General features: G+C 42.9%; 1 protein-coding gene across 1 annotated transcript in view; it reads left to right on the top strand.

Moving 5' to 3' along the window:
- ADAMTS18 (ADAM metallopeptidase with thrombospondin type 1 motif 18) overlaps positions 1–21035 on the top strand; it is a 145638-nt gene that overhangs the window by 110721 nt on the left and 13882 nt on the right. The window contains exons 17-18 of the mRNA XM_040634362.1: positions 15683–15824; positions 18191–18317. Of these exons, the coding sequence (XP_040490296.1) occupies positions 15683–15824; positions 18191–18317 (269 nt within the window). The remainder of the gene's footprint in view (positions 1–15682; positions 15825–18190; positions 18318–21035) is intronic.

Raw genomic sequence — 21035 nt, 5'->3', positions numbered from 1 at the left:
TGGTTTCATTCAAAAGTTGCAACTATGTTAGCAGCTAAAAAAAAGAAAATCAAATCTAGAAACCTAGTATTATGTCTGTTTTATCTTTTAAAAGAATTTGGGTTAATGACTTTAATTTTAAATTATACTTTATTGCTCGCAGGGGGACATCGACAAATTTCTGGTCAGTTTTTATCACATTTTCATACCTTTCCAGACTCAGTAGAACACAGTGATTTTTAAAACTTAAAATCACAATAAGCAGTAACGTTCATTTTCCAAAATGAAACTATATATCAGTATCCAAGTAATCCATGGCTATATTCTTTAAAGGAAGTTAAATAAAGTTCACGTGCCTTTCCGTACAGCTATGGATTGAACCAAAATGAGTACTTTGGGAGCCAAAAATATGTTCACTCCAATATAAAATGTTGAATGTGTTTTAACAGTCCTGTGGGATGCTGGAATCAAAGTGTGGGAACCAACCTACCAAAATGAAAAATGCTGTTCCTTCCACAGAAAGTATAAGTCTGTGAAAGAAAGCACTTTGTCTCTTGGCCTCTTAAAATTACTGAATGTTCGCTAAGTTCTTATTATAGTGTACAATCTAGCAGAAGGTATGTTTGTCAAAATACATGGGGATGGCACTGGGGGATAATGATTCTCTGCTTCGTATGTATTCATCAGGTCCTCCCAATATCTTAGCTGGCTCCCGTCTTCAGCCACCGTGGTACTGATCTAGATATCTACCTTCAAAGCAGTTCTCCTCTCTTCACTTCCATGTCTGATAGAAAGAAAATTCAGCAAACATCCATTGGGTGCCCATTCTATGCCCAGTCCTCTATGAAACACTGGAGATACACCAATGGTTTTGACGTAAATTAGGTTGCCAAAACATCGTAGTCCATGAAGAGTGAGTGTTGTATGTGGATCCCATTCTTGTTGGAAGCAGCATGGGTTAGAACATAAATATACATAAAACTATGTATAAATTAGTTGGCTCTGCTGTTCCCTATGCCACTCTGCATGAGTCACTTAGACTCTCTGGGTCCCAGTCTTCTCATTTGAGACATGAGGCTGAGCTCATGTCTTCCACTATATGCTATGGCAGTGTCCCGAAATGCCTTTATATCACCCCAGACCCCAGTAGCAGAAAGAGGACTTGCTCATCGTCGTCCACAACTGGCATGATATCTGGGACATTGTAGATGCCCCCCAAAAATGTTTACTGAATGAATGACATCCACTGAAAAAATGTATTCATTCGTTCCAAGACTAGAACCTTCTTTCCAAATTGAGAAGTCATACATGCAGGTGATGAATAAGACAAATGACGGTGGCTACCCTTGGCGGGGGCAGAGCGTAATGAACAAGCTTGTTGAATCATTATGTCATACACCTGAAACAATTATAACATGGTGTGTCAACTATGCCCAAATAATAATAATATTAAGAAAGCAAATGAAAGGAGAGCTTCTGACCGAAGTCAGGAGTGACAGGCAGAGTAGCCAGCCTTCTCCTTCTCATTCTAGCCCCTTCTGTGCCACACCACGGTCATAATCCCAAGTTCTCTGAAGAGGTCTGAACTTGTGCGGTACACATTTTAAAAGCCACTGGATTTCATCATCTCTTAGGACTCCTCTTAAAACTGTACAGTTTAAAGTTAAGTAGAGTGAATAGCACTTAGAGGATTGAAATTTGATCTCCTAAATTGCATTTGAGGAATCAATATGCTTCCTAAAATGCTTGCCTTTCCCAAAGTGAATGATTTGCCCATAAGAAGTTGCTGACCAGTTAGTTCACAGCAGATTTAGCTTAATTTGGGAGAGTAGCAACTTGCCCTCCCAGGGTGGTGGATTTACCAGATCTTCTCACTTTTTTTTTTTTTCCTGGGCATAGCGCAGTGCAAGGCAAAGGTAATGCAATCCTGGGAATAACTGACTCTTGTCCATTAACCCTAAGAAATAAGCACATGGCCTGACACCAAAAAGAAGTGCTTTGTGCGTCTGGTTCTTTTTACATGTCGAAACCTTCTAGAATGTCTTCATAGGGAAGCTCAGTTTAACCTAAATGGAAAACAGACCTTCACTTCTATCACTGAGTCACCCAATTTAAAATGCAGTCTCTGTTACAAACATTCATTCTCCCTGGAACTTTGACTCAACATGTTTCAACATTTGCAACAGGTGGATGTCAATTTAAACAGAGCTGGCCCCATTGATTTCCTCGGTGGCCAAGGGAAACTCCTAAGGGTAATCGAGGATTTATATGATTGTCTTAGGTCTTAAATTTTTAAGGCATTATTTAAGTCCATCAATCAAGTTTTTATTTTGAAGTACATTCGTACATATACTTGTAAATGACTTGAAGAAAAGGAGCTAATTTTCAGGACCCTGTATTAAATTTCTGCATTGCCCAGGGAAAAACCACTCGCACACACACACACACACACACACACACACACACACCAGCAAAAAAAAAAGAAATCAATATTGATTTGGCAATCATAAGCTTTCTGAGATCACTACAGAGACAGTTATTATAAACTAGATAATTTCCACATATTTCTTCTATCAGCGTATTCCCCACAACGTAAATCTGGCATAAAGTCTAAAGAATTTCTTATTGAACTAGTATGCTCATTAGTCATCTGAAGGATTGAACAGTCAGCTTGTATGTTAAGTCTTTAGGACATTAAGTATGGACCATACCACATCATGTTTATTTTATTGGCTTTGGGAACATGAGAAAAGATAAACGTGTTACTTCTATACCCCACGTAGCTGGATTGGGGGTGAGGGGGGTGTTGTGTAAGGACTTATATTTGAACGGTTTCACAGAAATGTGAAAATTGAACATCAGAGTTGAAATTTACACATGCTTTTGTTGAAAAACAGTCATTTAATCTGAGGTATACAGATATATGTTGGGCTTTTTGAGGATAGCTGAAAATATATTTCCATGTCGAGACTGAGATAGAGGTAACGTAAGGTTACGGACTTTGTACTTTGTGCAAGCACTGTGCAGAAGGGCTGTTTAACACAGAGTTTTAAGAGACCTTGGTAATAAGAATTAAAAACACAAAACATTGGGGCACCTGGGTGGCTCAGTCAGTTAGGCGTCTGACTCTTGGTTTCAGCTCAGGTCATGATCTCTGGGTCTTGGGATCGAGCCCCGAATTGGGCTCCTCATTCAGCGTAGAGCCTGCCTGAGATTCTCTCTCTCCTTCTTCCTCTGCCCCTGCACTAGTCACACCCACGTGTGCTCTCTCTCTCCCCAAAACAAATAAGTGAATCTTTTAAAACACATACACACACACACAATTTACTTTTTCATGATAAGGTGCCCCTTGAGATGACACATTTTTAAGAAGTGACTGAAAGTGAGCTTTTTTGCTAGTTGATGCATCCTTTCCTTCCCCCTTCTCCTCCTCTTCCCTCCCATTTCTTCCTCTTCTCCCTTCTGGCTCTTTCTTCCACTTTGTCTCTGTGTCTCCCTCATTTCTCTTTCTCCATCTCTGTCTCCTTCTCTCTCAAACACACACACACACACAAACACACACACACACACACACACACAAACAACAACAACAACAACAACCGAGTCATACTCTGTATCAAACCGCCCTGCAGGGGGAGGGAAGGTGAGGAAATTCGTCGTGAGTGTTTCATTATACAGTCATCTCAGCCCCGTGTGACCAACAGGACTCAGGATGACATGATAACACAGGTTGCTATTCGAAGAATGAAATATGATCACCTGTGTTATGACGGCGTTCATTCCGTTATGAAAAGTCTTGAAAACACAAGCTCTCTTGTATGTTGAGGACTGTTTCCGTCCGTGTGAAGCCGCACAAGGGATGTTTAACTCTTAGGAAGCCCGTGGCGTTGAATAGCGTTAACAGGGGAGAGTCCTGCCGCTGACAGCGACAGCAGCCGTGATAAGGCCAGTAAGTGAGAAATCAGTGAGCCGCAGGCCAGTTTCAAGGCAGAAAAAGACATCTCCGGAAAATTACTGTAATAAACAACTTCCTGCACACGGCAGCCCCAGGAGGCGACGGCTCGGCGGGGAGCAGGTGGACAGGCCCATTGATCAGTGACACGGGCGGAGTGTCACCTTCTCAGGCAGCTCCTGCCTCGTGCCCCTGCTGTCGGAACTCTCCCCACGGGGAAGGGGCCGGCGTGAGTGAAGATGTGCCGCAGGATAAAATCAGTGGCGGGGAGAGGAGATTAGCCAAGTAGCACGGACTTGAGTGAAGACACGAAACACAAAAGAGGCAAAGAAGTAATGGAGAATTAATTTGGAACAGATGAGAGAAAGCTCAGGCTTCAGAGGACGATTCTGAGGCGCTTTTGTGATGCCACCTCATTTGTCTAGAGGCTGCCATTTGCTATTTGCAACCTGGGCCCCCAGTTAATTCATGGCAAATACTTGTGTGACGGGTCAGAGAACACTATTTATTCTCTTCATTAAACTCCGAGGAATGCGGGCCGGTGGAATGAGAACTGTCGTCCGCCCCCTCCTGTGACCCTGCCTCGTAGATGCATTTCCCAGCTCCTGGCAGAGTCTTTGCACTGCTGTGTCTTGTCCAAGCCCCCCATCCCCATACTAGCCCTGAGGATCCCTGGGGTGGCCTTCCAACCTGGAAGCAAACAAGGAGGCAAAGACAACGGGCAGAGTTGTGACATCACAGAGGCTTCCAGAAATTACAGGACCTTACAAAAAACATGACTCCACCCCACAGAGCCATCCCTTCCCTGAGCGCCACTCGACCTGTAAGGTCCCGTGCGAGTCCCAGTTTATCTGGAAGGGCCAGTCTGCAAAGCGTATCCTCTTTCAGTTGTCGCAACAGCAGGGTCAGTGAAACCTCTAAATAAACCCAGGGGAAAATGGATTGAGGAGATTAAAAGTCACGTATGCTGAAACCAGACGTTCGCATGGTCAGAAACACAGGCTCCAGGTTTGAACCCAAAGCCCGAGGTGGATGCTGTAGCCCGCTGTTGAGTCCCGGGGATAGAACACTTCCCAGGGCTCGTACAGTTTTTCGAATTTTACAGTATGGTCCTAGACATTGTGTTTCGGGGTNATAGGACGTCAAGTTTTGGAGTCAGACAGTATCAGAGACTTGAGTCCCAGCCTTACCAGCTAGTGCCCTGTCATGAGCCCCTGCTCGTACACTGCGCCGGCATAGAATAACCCCAAGAGCTTTGCGGTCATCGCAGGGCAGTCAGACACGTCACTGAGGACAAGAAACCAGCTTTCTAGCTTGCGTTAATTAAAAGACCAGCCTTTAAAGCCTATTTGTAACTCTCTGATTCATTTGGGAGAATTAGGACACCTTTTTTTTTTTTTTAAAGGCCTTAAATGGGGGGTGCCTGGGTGGCTCAGTGGGTTGACTCTTAATTTCCGCTGGGCTGGTGATCCCTCGGTCCTGAGATCGAGCCCCACCTGGGGCTCCATGCTCAGTGTGGAGTCTGCTTGGGATCCTCTCCCACTGTCCCTCCTCCACTCTCTGTCTCGAAATAAATGAAATCTTTAAAAAATAAAAATTACAATAAACAAATAAAAGGCCTTCAATGAAAAAAAATACAAAACTGGTGGAAGGCATTTGTAGTTCGAACATTACAAATTAAAAGTGAGAGCAAAAGAAAGAAAGCCGTTTACCCAAGATGACTCAGTGTGTCCTTTGTTTTAACTTTGTGTGCCCTAAGCAGAAACCAAGCCCCCCTCCTTCAGAGGGTACTTGGTAGAGTCCAGCCCTGCTGTGGTTTTCCAACTTAAGAAGCTGTAAATTTTATAACTCTTCACCCTGCCGTCAGAGCTGCTGAATGTTGTGTCTGAAGTCAGGTGGTTCGTGTGTTAAAGGTAGACATTAAACAGTTCTACTGAGGACCTGGAAGTAGTTACAGAGGTTGCTTGCCAGCTGTAAATTAGAGACCCAGTGCCAGTTGGCTGGAAAATTCTCTGGACTCGGTCCAGTTAAGTAGACTGAATCGCTGGCGGTCTCTCTAAATGTGTGCATTTAGCAGCTCGCCGTGCAGGCTGACATGCAGTGCGGGGTGGCTCAGAAACAGAATTGTGATCTTGCGCCACGGGCGGGGGGCGGTGGGGGGCATTCCCGTGACCTGGAGGGAGTCTGTGTTCTCCGCTAGTGCCGAGAACAGTTACTGACTGCTTTCGACAAGGTCACTGAAAATGCTTTAAAATAGATGTGAGTGGAGGAACGATCGTGTTCAAATTGCCCCTTGTCCCGGCCGAGTTCCTCGGCGTTCACGGGGGCAGGTGGGGTCTCAGCTGTGTGGTTGTCATACTGCTGCTGTCCAGGTTCGGCTGGGACAGTCTGTGATCCAAGGGACGGCCAGGCTCACCTGCCCAGAGGTGCTAGTCTCCATATAGGAAGGGCAGGTGACATCAGTGTTAGACCACAGGGTCATTAAGAATTTGGAAAATCTAAAATTGTGTCTTAAAACTGGCGCATGTGACCACCTACAGGTCCAGCAAAGCTGGCCTCATGGATGTGGGACCTGTGACATCCACAAAGCCTCAGGCTCAGAAGGACTCTGTGTTCGGTCAAATGCTCTGCTGTCACTAACATGAAATCTTTAATAATTTTTTAAAGATTTTATTTATTTATTAGAAAGTGAGAGAGCATGAACAGGGGAGCAGCAGAGAGAGAGGGAGAGGGAGAAGCAGGCTCCCCGCTGAGCAGGAAGCCCAACACAGGGCTCGATCCCAGGACTCCAGGATCATGACCTGAGCCAAAGGCAGACACTTAACCAACTGAGCCACCCAGGCATCCCAATAATTTTTTTTTTTTTAAACAAAGGGCCTTGTGTTTTCATTTTGCATCAGGCCCCACCATTTATGTAGCTATTCTTTAGGGTAGGATTGATTTTTTTTTAAACAAAGTCCTGTCTCTCAGAATAGGGTGAAAGAGTGACCAACAGAGATTCCATTAGCTAGGCAGACAGCCTGTTTCCAAAGGATCGACTATTTGCAAGCATCAAATAGTGAGAGACGAGATGATTGCCGCGTATCCTGTTTGTGGTCACTTTGCTCCTCAATACAGGATAAAGAAAAGGGCAGACAACACCTTAATTATCATCGAGAAGCAAATAATATGTTGTAACTGGCAAATACTCATCTTTTATATACTTGGCCTTGGTGTCTATTTGTTTAAATAATTGCTGTCTCTCAGAGGCCTGTATGAGCTGATGTTAGACTCTTCAATCAGCTTTCTGCTGGTTTATACAAATATTGTCTTTCAGCCTTCGCGATTGTGCACACGGCTCTGCATGTGAATTTGCGGCTACATAGACATTAAGTCAAGCCTAAGTCGTCTCATTTTTTAAAGCTGAGCATCTTTTATTCATTTACGTGCTCACTAAATGCATTAACGTGTTCAGCAAATAAAATATAAATGATATGTCCTATATGCCATAGATTCTATGAATACATTCATAGAATCCTGTGGATGTTTATAGTAAAGTGTGTAAGTTACTTCTCTTCTTGCTTTGGCTGGCTAAGTAAACTTACTGCACTGATAATATGAAATGGATTAGCTGCCTTCTTGGAATCAAATCTTCTGTTTGCTGCTGTTTCTACTTTTAGCTCAAGAATTTTACTCTTCAAATAAATACTTATTCTTCTCAATCTATTCCAAAAAATAGAAAAGGAAAGAAAACTTCCAAATTCATTCTATGAGGCCAGCATTACCTCAAAACTAGATAAAGAGCCCCCTAAAAAAGAGAACTACAGGCCAGGATCTCCGATAGGTAGAGCCAGAAATCCTCAACAAAATGCTAGCAAACCGAATCCAGCAAAACATTTAGGAAATCATTCACCACGATCAAGTGGGTTTTATTGCTGGGTTGCAAGAGTGGTTCAATATTTGCAAATCAATCAACATGATACATCACATTAATAAAAGAAAGGATGAGAGCCATCTGATCATTTCACTAGACACCAAAAAAGCACTTGACAAAGTACAACATCCATTCATGATAAAACCCCTCAGCATAGTAGATTTAGAGGGAACATGACTCAACATACCAACGACCGTATATGAAAAACCCACAGCTAATATCATCCTAAATGGGGAAAAACAGAGCTTTTCCTCTATGTTCAGGACAAGACAGGGATGTCTACTCTCACCACTGTTATTCAACTGGAAGTTCTAGCCACAGCAATAAGACAACAAAAAGAAAAGAATGGTACTCAGATCAGCAAGAAAGAAGTAAAACTTTCACTATTTGCAGATGACACGATGCTATATACAGAAAACCCTAAAGACTCCCCCTCAAAACTGCTGGAACTGACACATGAATTCAGTCAAGTCACAGGATACAGAATGAACATACAGAAATCTGTTGCATTTGTATATACCAGTAATGAAGCGGTAGAAAGAGAAATTAAGAAATCAGTTCCATTTATAATTGCTCCAAAAATAGTAAGATAAGGACTAAACGTAACCAAAGAGGTAGAAGACCTGAACCCTGAAAACTATAAAATGCTGATGAAAGAAATTGAAGATGACAGAAAGAAGTAAACATTTCATGCTCATGGATTGGAAGAACAAATATTGTTTAAATGTCTGCACTACCCAAAGCAATCCACACATTTAATGCAATCCCCGTTAAAATACCAACAGCATTTTTCACAGAGCTAGAATAAACAATCCTAAAATGTGTATGGAATGTACAAATCTGTATGGAAAGACCCTGAATAGCCAAAGCAATCTTGAAAAAAAGCAAAGCTGGAGGCATCACAATTCTGGACTTCAAGTTATGTTACAAAACTCTAGCGAACAAAACTGTATGGTACTGGCACAAAAATAGACACAGAGATGAATGGAACAGAATAGAAAACCCAGACGTGAACCCACAATTATACGGGAAATTAATCTTTGGCAAAGAAGGAAAGAATATCCAGTGGGAAAAAGACAGTCTCTTCAACAAATGGTGTTGGGAAAACTGGACAGCAACATGCAGAGGAATGAAACTGGACCACTGTCTTACACCAGACACAAAAATAAATTCCGAATGGATTGAAGACCTAAATGTGAGACCTGAAATCATAAAAATCCTAGAAGAAAACATAGTAACTTCTTTGGCATTGCCCTTAGCAACATCTTTCTAGATATGTCTCCTGAGGCAAGGGAAACAAAAGCAAAAATAAACTACTGGGACTACATCAAAATAAAAAACCGCTGCACAGGGAAGGAAACTATCAACAAAACTAAAAGGCGGCCTGCAGAATGGGAGACATTTGCAAATGGCATACCCAGTAAAGGGTTAGTATCTGAAATATATTTTAAAAACTCATAGAGCTCAACCCCTTAGAAGCAAATGAGCCAATTAAAAATGGATAGAAAACACGAACAGACATTTCTCCACAGAAAATGTATAGATGCCCAACAGACACATGAAAAGATGCTCAATGTTGATCGTCAGGGAAATACAAATCAAAACTATAATGAGATAACACCTTACACCAGTAAGAATGGCTGAAATCGGCAACACAAGAAACAACAGGTGTTGGCGAGGATGCGGAGAAAGGGGAACCCTCCTACACTGTTGGTGGGAATGCAAACTGGTGCAGCCACTGTGGAAAACAGTACGGAGGTTCCTCAAAAAGTTAAAATTACCCTATGGTTTAACAGTTACACTACTATTTACCCCAAGAATACAAAAATATTAATTCAAAGGGATATATGCATCCCAATATTTATAGCAGCATTATCTATAATAGCCAAATTTGGAAACAGCCCAAGGGTCCATCAACTAATGAATTGGTAGAGAAGATGTGGTGTATATACCTACAATGGAATATGACTCAGCCATAAGCAAGAATGAAATCTTGCCACTTGCAATGTCATGGCTGGAGCTAGAGAGTCTTATGGTAAGTGAAATGAGTCAGTCAGAGAAAGACAAATACCGTATGATCTCGCTCATATGTGGAATTTAAGAAACGAATGAGCAAAGAAGGTAAAAGAGAGAGAGGGGCAAACCAAGAAACAGAGCCTTAACTATAGAGAGCAAACTGAGAGTTACCAGAAGAGAGATGGGGGGGGATAGGTGATGGGGAGGAAGGAGGGCACCTGTGTGATGAGCACCGGGGGACGTATGGAAGGGCTGAATCACTGTATTGCTCACCTGCAACTAATATTACACACTATGTTAACTAACTGGAATTTAAATAATTTTTTTTAATTAAAAAAAGTTTTACTCTTCGGAGGATCCTTACATATTTTTATTTAAATTGTGAGGGAAGGTAGTTGGGAAACTCAATATAAAAGTTTGCCCTTTGGGGGGGGAATGGAAATCCTCAAAGAGAACTGAAATTCTCTTTTTTTTTTTTTTTTGGTGGCTTCTTTGTGGAAATCGTCACCAAGATACTTTGTTAATTAAACGACAGCTACAGGGGCGCCTGGGTGGCTCAGTTGTTAACCGTCTGCCTTCGGCTCAGGTCTGATCCCAGAGTCCTGGGATCGATCCCCACATCAGGCTCCTCCGCTGGGAGCCTGCTTCTTCCTCTCCCACTCCCCCTGCCTGTGTCCCTCTCTTGCTGGCTGTCTCTCTCTCTCTGTCAAATACATAAATAAAAATCTTAAAAAAAGAAATGAGCGCTACAAAGCTTTAGGGAGTCATGTGATCTGCCCTCCCCCCTCCCCCAAATTTCACAGCAGCATTTGATTTTCCTTTGCGGGTTCTAAGACAGTTTGTTTTTCATCCCTTCAGTAACAGTCAGTGAATGATTTTTATAATACTAAAATGGTGCGGCCTTATCTCCTCTAGTGAAGAATATGGCTTCTCCTCGTCCCTAGGGCGCCATGAGCATGGAAATGAGAAGAGGTGATGAGCTTAGACCAAGGAAGCAACAGTGGCGATAGACAAAGTGAAACACGGTCAGACTGGAGGCACACTGAACGTGAAGAGAACTCCATTTCCTGGGTGATTCGATGCAGGGTGTGAGAAAAAGGAGATCGGGGTGCTTCCAACTTTTTATCTGGGCCTAAACCATTGGAAGGGCTGGTTGCTATTACATGGGATTAAGAAGAACAGGGTACAGGGAGGAGAATCATGAGGTCGCCGTTGAATGTCGATATGCCTTTTATATATTCAAGTAGAGAAGCTCCATAGGCAGCTGGATGTGTGAATATGGGCCTCAGAGCACGGGCTTCATCTCCAGCTCTGCTGCCCAATAGGACAGCCACTGGCCACACGTGGTTATTTAAGCTTAGATTTAAATTAAATGTAAAGGTTTATTTAGCCATGGTTCTATGCTATGCTCAGTAGCCCCATGTGGCTTGTGGCTGCCATACGGAGCAACATGGGATTAGAGTAGAGTCATCACTGTAGAATGTTCTCTTGGAAAATATGGTGTGGAGTGATGAATTGGGGAGTGGTCAGCATGCGGATTGTACTTAAAATCAGAGCACTGGATGAAATCACATGAAGGAGCGTGTGCAGATAAAGGAGAGGTCAAGAGGTTGGGGGTCACTCTGATAATGAATAGTTAGGAGATATGGAGGATTCAGCCAAAGAAACTAGGAATGAAGTTCTGTGGGGCAGGAAAAGCACTGCGAGAATGGGCTTCTGGTGGCAAAGCAAGGAGGAAGTGATCGATTGTGTCCAATGAGACGAGGCCCATCAACTATTGGATCTGGCAGGGTGCCCATGAAAGAGCGNNNTCGGTGATGTGTTGGCGAGGGACGCCTGAGCCAGAAGGCTCCTGGGTGAATGAGAAAAGATATGGAGACAGAGAGTAAAGACAACTCTTTGAGGGATTTTTCCTATAAAGGGAATCAGTGAAATTAGATCTGAGCTGGAGGGATATGTGGAGATATATCCCACGTGTGTGGAGATTTTTTTAAAATGAGAGAGAGAGAATAGCATGCTTGGACTGATGGGAAAGACCTAAGAGAGAAATTTGAGTGAAGCTCAAATAAGGGGCGGCTGTAGTAGCGGTCTCCGTAAGTGGGTGACGGCAGATGGGATCTGGAGCCTAGTGGAAAACCTGGACCAAACAGGAGCTAGGGTCGGGCGTCCTGGGTGAGGGTGCGAGAGCTGGAGTTTCACGAGTACCGATGGAGTAAGAAGTGTCACGGGGGGACCGCGTACGTTCTCTTCTTGCTGGTGGCCTCGGTGATCCTCTGTGGCTAGCTTTACTGGAGGCTGAGGGAAACTTGACATCTTGATTGGTTGTGTTTAATAGTAATGACACTTTGATGTACTTAATTTTTTTTTTTCCTGAACACACCCTGCTATTCACAGCGACATTTTTAAATGTTTTACGGTGAAATCACAGTCCACGTGTGGCTTAGATTCTAGAGTCTGTCTAAAAGGTGAAAACCGATTATATTTTCAGTGCCCATTGAAAGTGTGTTAAGCCCCTCTCAAATCACCAGAATGTAAGTCTTTCGAGCTCAGAAGGCAAAAACTAATATTTTTAATATTTTGTGCATTTCCACTGGGGACCCCAAAACCAGGATCTAGTTTGAAGGGCAGAGAATGGGGTGGGCTTAGGAAATGGAGATAAGTGGATTTCTTTCTCTGTCATGCTTAACACTTGAACTTGTCTCCCTTACTCGTGTGTGTGATACAATTCCATGTGTTATAAAATGATCCTGCCCTTGGGAGCCTTATTGCTCACTACAGCTCCCCAAACAACTCCATGTACTTCTCCTACATCTTACTGCCACACGTGGACGGGTGCACGGCATTATTCTCTCCTCGCGAGATCTCTGTACCAAGAGATTCTGCTTAAAGAGATATGGCACAAAGAAAACAAACTCAAAATATTACATATGAGATACTACTTTAATTGAAGGGGGAACTGAGTTGAAATATCAATGAGCATCAAGATTCCTTTCAGAATGTAAAACCTCTCTCCAAATTCTAGTTTGATTGTGAATAAAACTCTCAATTGTGTGCTTAATATCAACAACAGTTTTAATAAGCAATAAATAGCCATAAAAAGAAGAAAAAGACTAGAAGGATCTTCAAAAATAAGACCTCTAGGACCTTGATTTTGAGGTTTCCACTGGGGACTAACGAGAATTTGGCATTTGTCCATTTTAATGGTATTACCACCTGTTGTGTTTGGGTTTTGTCTTGGATGGGGGCGAGGGGAGAAAAGACTCATTTCTCAGCATGTCATTTCTGGGAGGCACCAAGGATCCGTTTTGTGGTAAAACCAACGGTGTTCACACTACGCACTCCTCAGGGTACGCCGTGATCGTCCCGGAGACGCTGGAGCTAACAGTGAAGTGGAAACCGTTTTGTAGCATCCTGAGCAGCCGAAGGGCCTTGAGCCGCTGCCACCCGCCCCGCTCTACCTGACGTGGGGTCTCACCGGACAGGGAAAGAGCCGGGCCTTCCTAGTTTTTAACTGGAACTCGGCTTTGCTTTGGGGGCGTGAATGCCTAGTCCTAGTGGTAAAGAATTTTCCGCAAGACTCATGGGGCGGGAGAGAAACAGCTATTTATACTCATGTTTGAGATTAAAAGAAGGAAAAAAAGGAAAAGCAATACTTAAGAGAGCATCAGGAAGGGAGACGCATAATGTTTGCCGCAGACAGAAGGTGACAGATTGCAGTATTTAGGCACATTTTGTTGGCGGTCCTACTCCTATTTTAAGCTTATTCAGCAGTCACCTGTGTGATCCTATACAAGGTCTTTCTTGTCAGTTTTTTTCAATGAAAAAATGAGCAGCTATGTTGTAGACTTGTAGGAATTTATTTGTAAGATTTTATTTATTTATTCGACAGAGATAGAGATAGCCAGTGAGAGAGGGAACACACACAGGGGGAGTGGGAGAGGAAGAAGCAGGCTCATAGCGGAGGAGCCTGGTGTGGGGCTCGATCCCATAACGCTGGGATCACGCCCTGAGCCGAAGGCAGACGCTTAACCGCTGTGCCACCCAGGCACCCCTTTAAAAAAGTTTTTATTCCAATTTCAGTGAGTTAACATACAGTGTAATGTGAGTTTCAGGCGTACAGTACAGTGATTCAGCCCTTCCATCCGTCCCCCGGTGCTCAGCAGACAGGTGCGCCTCTTAATCCCCATCACCTATCTCACCCCCCAGTTCCCCTCTGGTAACCCGCAGTGTGTTCTCTAGAGTTAAGACTCTCTTTCTTGGTTTGCCTCTTTTTTTCTTTCTTTTTTTTTTTTTTTTTAGTTTATTATGTTATGTTAGTCACCATACAGTGTATCCTTAGTTTTTGCTGTAGTGTTCCATGATTCATTGTTTGCATATAACACCCAGTGCACCATGCAATACGTGCCCTCCTTAATACCCATCACCAGCCTGTCCCATTCCCCCACCCTCCTCCCCTCTCAAGCCCTCAGTTTGTTTCCCAGAGTCTATAGTCTCTTGTGGTTCGTTCCCCCTTCTGGTTTGCCTCTTTCTCTCACTTTGCCCCCTAGGCTCGTTTGTTTTGGTTCTTAAATTCCACATATGAGTGAGATCATATGGTATTTGCCTTCCTCTGACTGACTTCACTTAGCATGATACTCTCTAGCTCCATCCATGTCGTTGCAGATGGCGAGATTTCGTTCTTTTGTATGGCTGGGTAATGTTCCATTGCATGTATACACCACAGCTTCTGTATCCATTCGTCTACTGATGGACACTTGGGCTGCTTCCATACTTTGGCTATTGTAGGTAATGCTGCTGTAAACAATAGGGTGCATGGATCCCTTTGAATTAGTATTTTTGTATTCTCGGGGTGAATGATAGTGTGATTGCTGATCATAGGGTGGTTCTATTTCTAACTTTCTGAGGAACCTCCATACTGTTCCCACAGTGGGGGCACCAGTTTGCATTCCCACCAACAGTGCAAGAGGGCTCCCCTTTCTCCACATCCTCGCCAACGCCTGCTGTCTCTTGTGTTCATTTTAGCCATTCTGAGAGGTGCGAAGTGATACCTCATTGTAGTTTTGATTTGTATTTCCTTGATGACCTGTGACGTTGGGCATCTTTTCACGTATCCTAAGTCCTTTTGAGATTAAATCTGTTCCAGTATATACATTACCAATCCCTACTTCTGATCCTCTTTCTTTTTGTCTTACCTGTTCATCCTGGTACAAAATCAACAGACACATTCTCTTTGGACAGATTCTCTTTGGAAATCCTACTGGAAACCTGCTTGGATTCTAAAACTGATGATAGGTAACTCTAAGGGGGGTATTCTGTGGTTTTTGGAGTGCCTCCCTCGTGCCCAGGAGAAGGATTGTAAATTGTGGCCCAGGACAAATCTTAAAAATAGATATATGTAGATTCAGTTTCAACCATTTCTGTGAGGCACCACTGTGTGTTCGTACCATGCTAGGCTTTCAAGCTTAATGGGAAGGTCGAGACCTCATAATATAACCTTATTGCCTTCAATATATTGTAAAAAAATTTTTTTTGCGTTATTAATGGATATACATAGAGTTGAGGGTTGTGGGCTTACAGCAAATGTCAAGTCATGTTTCCTATTTAGCATCCGTCTAAATCACAGCTTTGATGATATGGAAACACACATTTGAAAGTATCAAGGGAAAACTTGAAACCAACATAAAACATACTTGGGAACAATGGCGTGAGCCAACTTGAAGGTCAAAATGTCATACAAATATCTTTAAAATGCTCGGTGAGATTTCTGGAATTCCAGGGTCTGACCTGTCTCTTCATCTCTGGTTTGTATCTACGCTGTCCAGGTCCTGATGCAAGGCAAAAATCCGGGGATAGCTTGGAAGTATGCACTTCCCAAGGTCACGAATGGAACTCAGCCGGCCTCAAAAAGACACAGCCATGCCTGGACCACAGTGCAGTCTCCGTGCTCCGTCTCTTGTGGGGGAGGTAGGGGATTTTCCAGTTCGCCCTTCCAAGTGTCTTCTCAAAACAGGTCCATCGATCTCAGACCTCTTTGAATTGTATGATTCAAATAAGCAACAAAAGAGCTGTCTTTTTTGGGAACCATCCTTGTTAAAAGCAAATACTATTGTCCTCTTTAAGGATTTTCCTATGTACAAGGGAACCAAGTCTCAGCATTCAAGTCATTCATAACCAGGACTCAAGAGTTACCTATCTGAATGTGGGGGGGGGGGGGATAGACAAAATACCTATTTATTTATATTTTTCTTTTCAGCTTATAGTTCAGTTTCTCTCTATCCTGACTTTTCCGTCGGGTAAGAACCTCCCACTGAGGCTTGTGGAACATGGGGTCAACACCAGTGAGGACACACGCAAGGCAAACGTAACACGTCTGTCTGAAACGCGAGTGTTGTGTCATTCCATCCCCTCGGGTGAGGCCAGCAAAGTCTCTCTCAGGAGGGAAGTGTAGTAAATCTGAGAAATTACCCTCCTAAGGGAGGGAAAACAACAGCCATCTTCTCAGCGAGTAGAAGGCAAGCATTTTATTTAGATCCAAAAGTACCATCTATTTGTGTGTAAGTCGGTACTTGTTCCCCTTGCCCCTGCGAGAAGAAGAACGGAAGTCTATAAACGGATCCATAAAGCTGAAGCATGAAGGCTGGTCACTCGTTTTCTCATTATCAGAGCCCCTGGTGACCGTGGGTCTACCCACCTGTGCCCATCCCCCCACGCACACGGGGGCACCCTGAACCAGCCACGAGCAGAAATATAGAAAATGAAGAAGTTCTTAGGTCTGTACGGCTTCTTCAGGTGTTTATGCTAATTAACAAAATACAAGGACATATTTCTTTGTTAAATATATTACATACTTGAGAAGTAGTAGTTTTTTTACAGAAATCAGTAAAGGGGACTAAAAGTGCGCGTATCCCGATGAGCCCTGAGTAACGCGTAGCACTGCCGAGTCCTCGTGTCATACACCGGAAACTAACCCAACGCTGTATGCTAGTTACACAGAAAGAAGAAAATGTAAAATTACCAAAAGAAGTAACACATTTTTAGTAATACACATTTTAAAGGCAATATGCTATGCAGAAGAAAAAGACCCTCATGCTTTAATCAGCACATGCCAATGGTAATAGTTTTGTCTGTGTCATTCTGTCGCCTCCTTATGCAAATATAAAATCACATGTGTTGGATGTTCTCAGACGCACACCACACAGATCATTTTGTATTCTTTTTTTAACTGCACAGAAACCATGCTATTGATACATGTTTACAATATGCTCTTTGTCACTTACTCTTAAATTACGAGCAGTTTTTCATGTATTAAATGCTCTTTGAGATCATTTGCAATGACTTCCTGGTATTCCAGGGAGAGCACAGTTCCTTGGGAAGGAGAGCGATTCAATCCATTTGCCATTTATGGGGAATGAGTCCCACCAAAGGCAGGATGCTGGAGAAATGCATTGTGAGATCCTCCCCTTGCCCCAATTTAGCGATTCCTTCCTGTGACTTCCAGACCGTAGTGTGTCCGAGGCATGTGAGGAGAGTCCAAATGAATAAATGCTGCACAAGTAAACGATTAGCTTTAGGGAATCCCAGTGGTGGTACGTGCCTTCTCCAGGCAAACTGGTCATTATCACAGGAGTGACTTTTCATTGTTTCTCAGATTCCATTTTAAGGAAAAGTACCATGTAAATATAAACAGAATTCAAAGAGGAGGCAGCATCCTATTTGGAGAGCTGACAAAATTATTCACACACATAAAAAATACGTGCCTCTGATGAGAAGTCCGGAGACAAACATTACAAGCCAGGCAGCAGGTGCCACTAAAGCAAAAACCGAAAGCCCCGAGTCCTAGCTGACGGGTACGAATCCGCATTCAGAGAATTCCACTTTTTGTTTGTATCTACTTCTTATGGAAGTAGAAGATGCCTCATGGAAAAGCAGGATATTAGACTTTCCCTGTATAATTTACCAACGGTTTTCTTTGAAGAACATTTTCCAGTAGATGGATGCAATGTGAGTTAAAGTTCGTGGATGTTCCCGTGTATAGCCACCCTGTTTTCAAAAGGTTGTATTTATCACTTCGTGGTTCAAGAATCCACAGCGGGCTTGAAAACTAAGACACTACACACTAAAATTATTAAAATATGAAAACTATTATCTCGGGGGGAAATGGGATTCAAATTAGTTGCAGATTTTGTCCAAAGGAGGTGTTCTCAACACAGTATTTGGATTCTGTACCTTAATTAAACATCAGAACCGTGGTAAGTCAGAAGCTGCACTTGGAAATGAAATTGAATTGGTTATCCGTAATTTTCACTTTGTAACTTTTGATGTCTTACTAGGTTACATAAGTGTAAAGGCCATTTGCTTACGAGATCAAAACACTCAAGTCAGTTCCTCGTTCTGCAATGCAAGGACCAAGCCAGCAACTGAACCCAAAATATGCAATGCTTTCTCCTGCCCTGCTTAGTAAGTCATCTGGAAATGTCTTTCTCGCTATATTTGTACTTGGATGCTCTTCTTGGTGATATGAGAAAATTAAAACCCACTGCTGGTGCTTCTGCTCATAAGTGACCCAGAGACAAACAGAATGCCCAAAAAAAGTAACAGGGAAAAGAAGACAATTGAGGTTAAAATATATAACTGGAAAAAAAACACAGATTTGCTTTAGACATTCATTGGACTCCAGCTATGCAAACCGAACCCTGGGATTTAAACGTGTCTTTTTAAAAATTTTTTTTATTTTTAAATCTTTACATAGAGCTTCCTCTGAACTAAGTCAAACAGACAGTTAAATAATACAAAATCCCGTATTAGTTAAATTTACATGTGGCTGTGTGCTTAACTTTCATATAGTCATCCAAGAATTTAAAAATCATAATACTATGCAGACCATGAAACCCCAAATGCAAATTACACAGTAGCAAGACACAAAATGAAAAGAAAGAGGTAGAGGCCAAGTGGTATTCGGCTTCTGATGATGGCACTCTATGGGGAGCTCGGCGGCTGTGTTTGGGGATGGATTTTAGCCACACTATTGTTTGGACGCTAATTTTAAAGTAATCTTCCCAGCCGAATGGAGTCTTTTGTGTGATTTATCTTCTGCCAGATGTATTTATATAGAATCGACAGTTTCTTCTAAAGCAGTGTTGTGTTCCCTAATGTTTCAGACCATCTTAATAAGTAGTGTTTGCTTTGTGGTGATGCAATTATATTGCACAATCTTTTTATACACATGCATGTGTTTTTTCCTTGTAATAGTGCAGTCATCATTGTTTGAGGCTTTAGCTATTCAGCAATCCTGTATGCCCCATTGTCCACCTAGTTTTTCTCCAAGAATCTGGAACCAGCTGTGTCCCGAACACAAAGAGTAGATGGAAAGTTGGTGGGCTTCCGTGGACTTTTCTGTTTTGCTGGGAAATATCTGATTCTAAAAGATACCTAGTGGCTCTGAGACATGATTCCCAACCAGTGTTACTGAAGCTTGTGGGGTCATGTCTTCTTTAGATGGTGTGTGTGGGGGGGGATTGTGAGTCTGCTTGAATGGCAAGCTGATGTTTTGTGATTTTAAGCCTCCACTGCATTGCTGGTTATTTCTACCAAGTGAAGAAAAGGACCCTATTCATAGGCCAATCCGTGAAAAGGGAGAGAGCCTAGCTTGTGCCCGACTTCTAGAATTTCCATGATGACCCTGTGTAGAAATGATACTCTGCAGTAACCAGCTACTGGCTATTGAAAAGTGGAACAGGCCTCACAAGGACTGCAGGATTGGAGTGGCAAAATGGGCAGGATCTGTTGCTCCCTTCCTTTCTTCTCCACCTTATCATTTTTATCTTTGTATTTTCTGTTGGAATAATGGGACCTTCAGGGACTTTTGGTCCCCAGACATAATACTGGAAATAAGGTCTTAGGTTATTCGAGTTACAAGGACAAAAGAGTTCATCCCATCTAACTCCGTTATCTTCCCATGCGACAACCATGTCGTATGCACCTGCTGGATGCCAGCCTCGGGCTGACGACGGGGATCTGGAGCACTTGTACTTCCTGCCACCAGGGAACTCACAATCAAGGGGAAAAGAGGAGTGTGTAAGGAAGTAATTGAGAGGCTGTGAGATTTGTGCTGTGAAGAGGTCATGTGTAAAAAAAAAAGGGGGGGGGGAATGGACAGTGTAGGAGCTGGGCTCTGAGGTGGGGTTGCTAGGGACTGAGGACAGATGGGGAGTAAGCCTTGGGCCCAAGGGTGCAGAACCGTGCCTGGCATGCAAAAGGTCTACCTGTGTGTGCTCTTTCTATACTTTCACGGACTCATATTTGTCGCTGAAGGAAGAACTTGAATTGGGTAGACAAAGATGCCGTCTTTATAGGAAAATGGTGAAACTAATAATCCCATAATACTAAGTATGTTTTCTTTGCATCTTACAAGACACAAATAATTATACAAATAAGGAATTATTCTATTTTGTATTATTTTTCTTTAAATAAGAGAATATGGGTTATGCAATGTTTTAGAACCCACATCATCCAGAACTCATGTGTCATACTCTCTGGACGAAAGGCCAGGTTTCTATCTTCACACTCAGGCTGGTGGGGGGAACCAGGGGAGAAAACTACAGGACTGGTAAAGGTGGCAGAAATGCAAGGTAAAACAAAAACGTACTTGGTCTCACTGAGGTTTTGTTGCTTGACATGATATTTATAATACTGGTAAACCAAGGTCAGTCTCAGACATCGCTCCTATGACTGAAATGCATAAGGTCGTCTCTGGGGGATCTTGTTCATGCCAGGCCTTCCATTCCTACATTATCAATTGGTCAAGTGCGGTTGCTGGAAAGGGTTAGTAGGTTTCACTGCATCACCCTTCATTCACATGCACACCAGGTCTCAGAACACCGTGAAAAATGTGATCTGGCAACTTTTCAATAAAGAACACGAGGTTGTGTCTCTAACTCATCCATAAAGTTGAAGAATAACCAGAATAGTTGGGAGAACTGCCTCCTTGGAAATAGTTTCTCTTAAGATCGCCGCTGGATGTGCCCTTCCCTCCTGCAGGGAGGGAATGTGCCCCCTCCCCATCCCCCCATCCCCTTCCCTCTTTCCCTTCCCATTGAAAATTCTCCCCTCGGTCTCATTACCGTACTTCGTATTAATGTCTAGTACAGCAGTTACCCCACAGTATTGTCCTTATTT

This window comes from Ursus maritimus, unplaced genomic scaffold (assembly GCF_017311325.1).
Source record: "Ursus maritimus isolate PB19 unplaced genomic scaffold, ASM1731132v1 scaffold_19, whole genome shotgun sequence".
NCBI classification, from domain to species: Eukaryota; Metazoa; Chordata; class Mammalia; order Carnivora; family Ursidae; genus Ursus; species Ursus maritimus.
The sequence above is the reverse complement of the archived record's forward strand: the minus strand, read 5'-3'. Positions and strand labels throughout refer to the sequence as shown.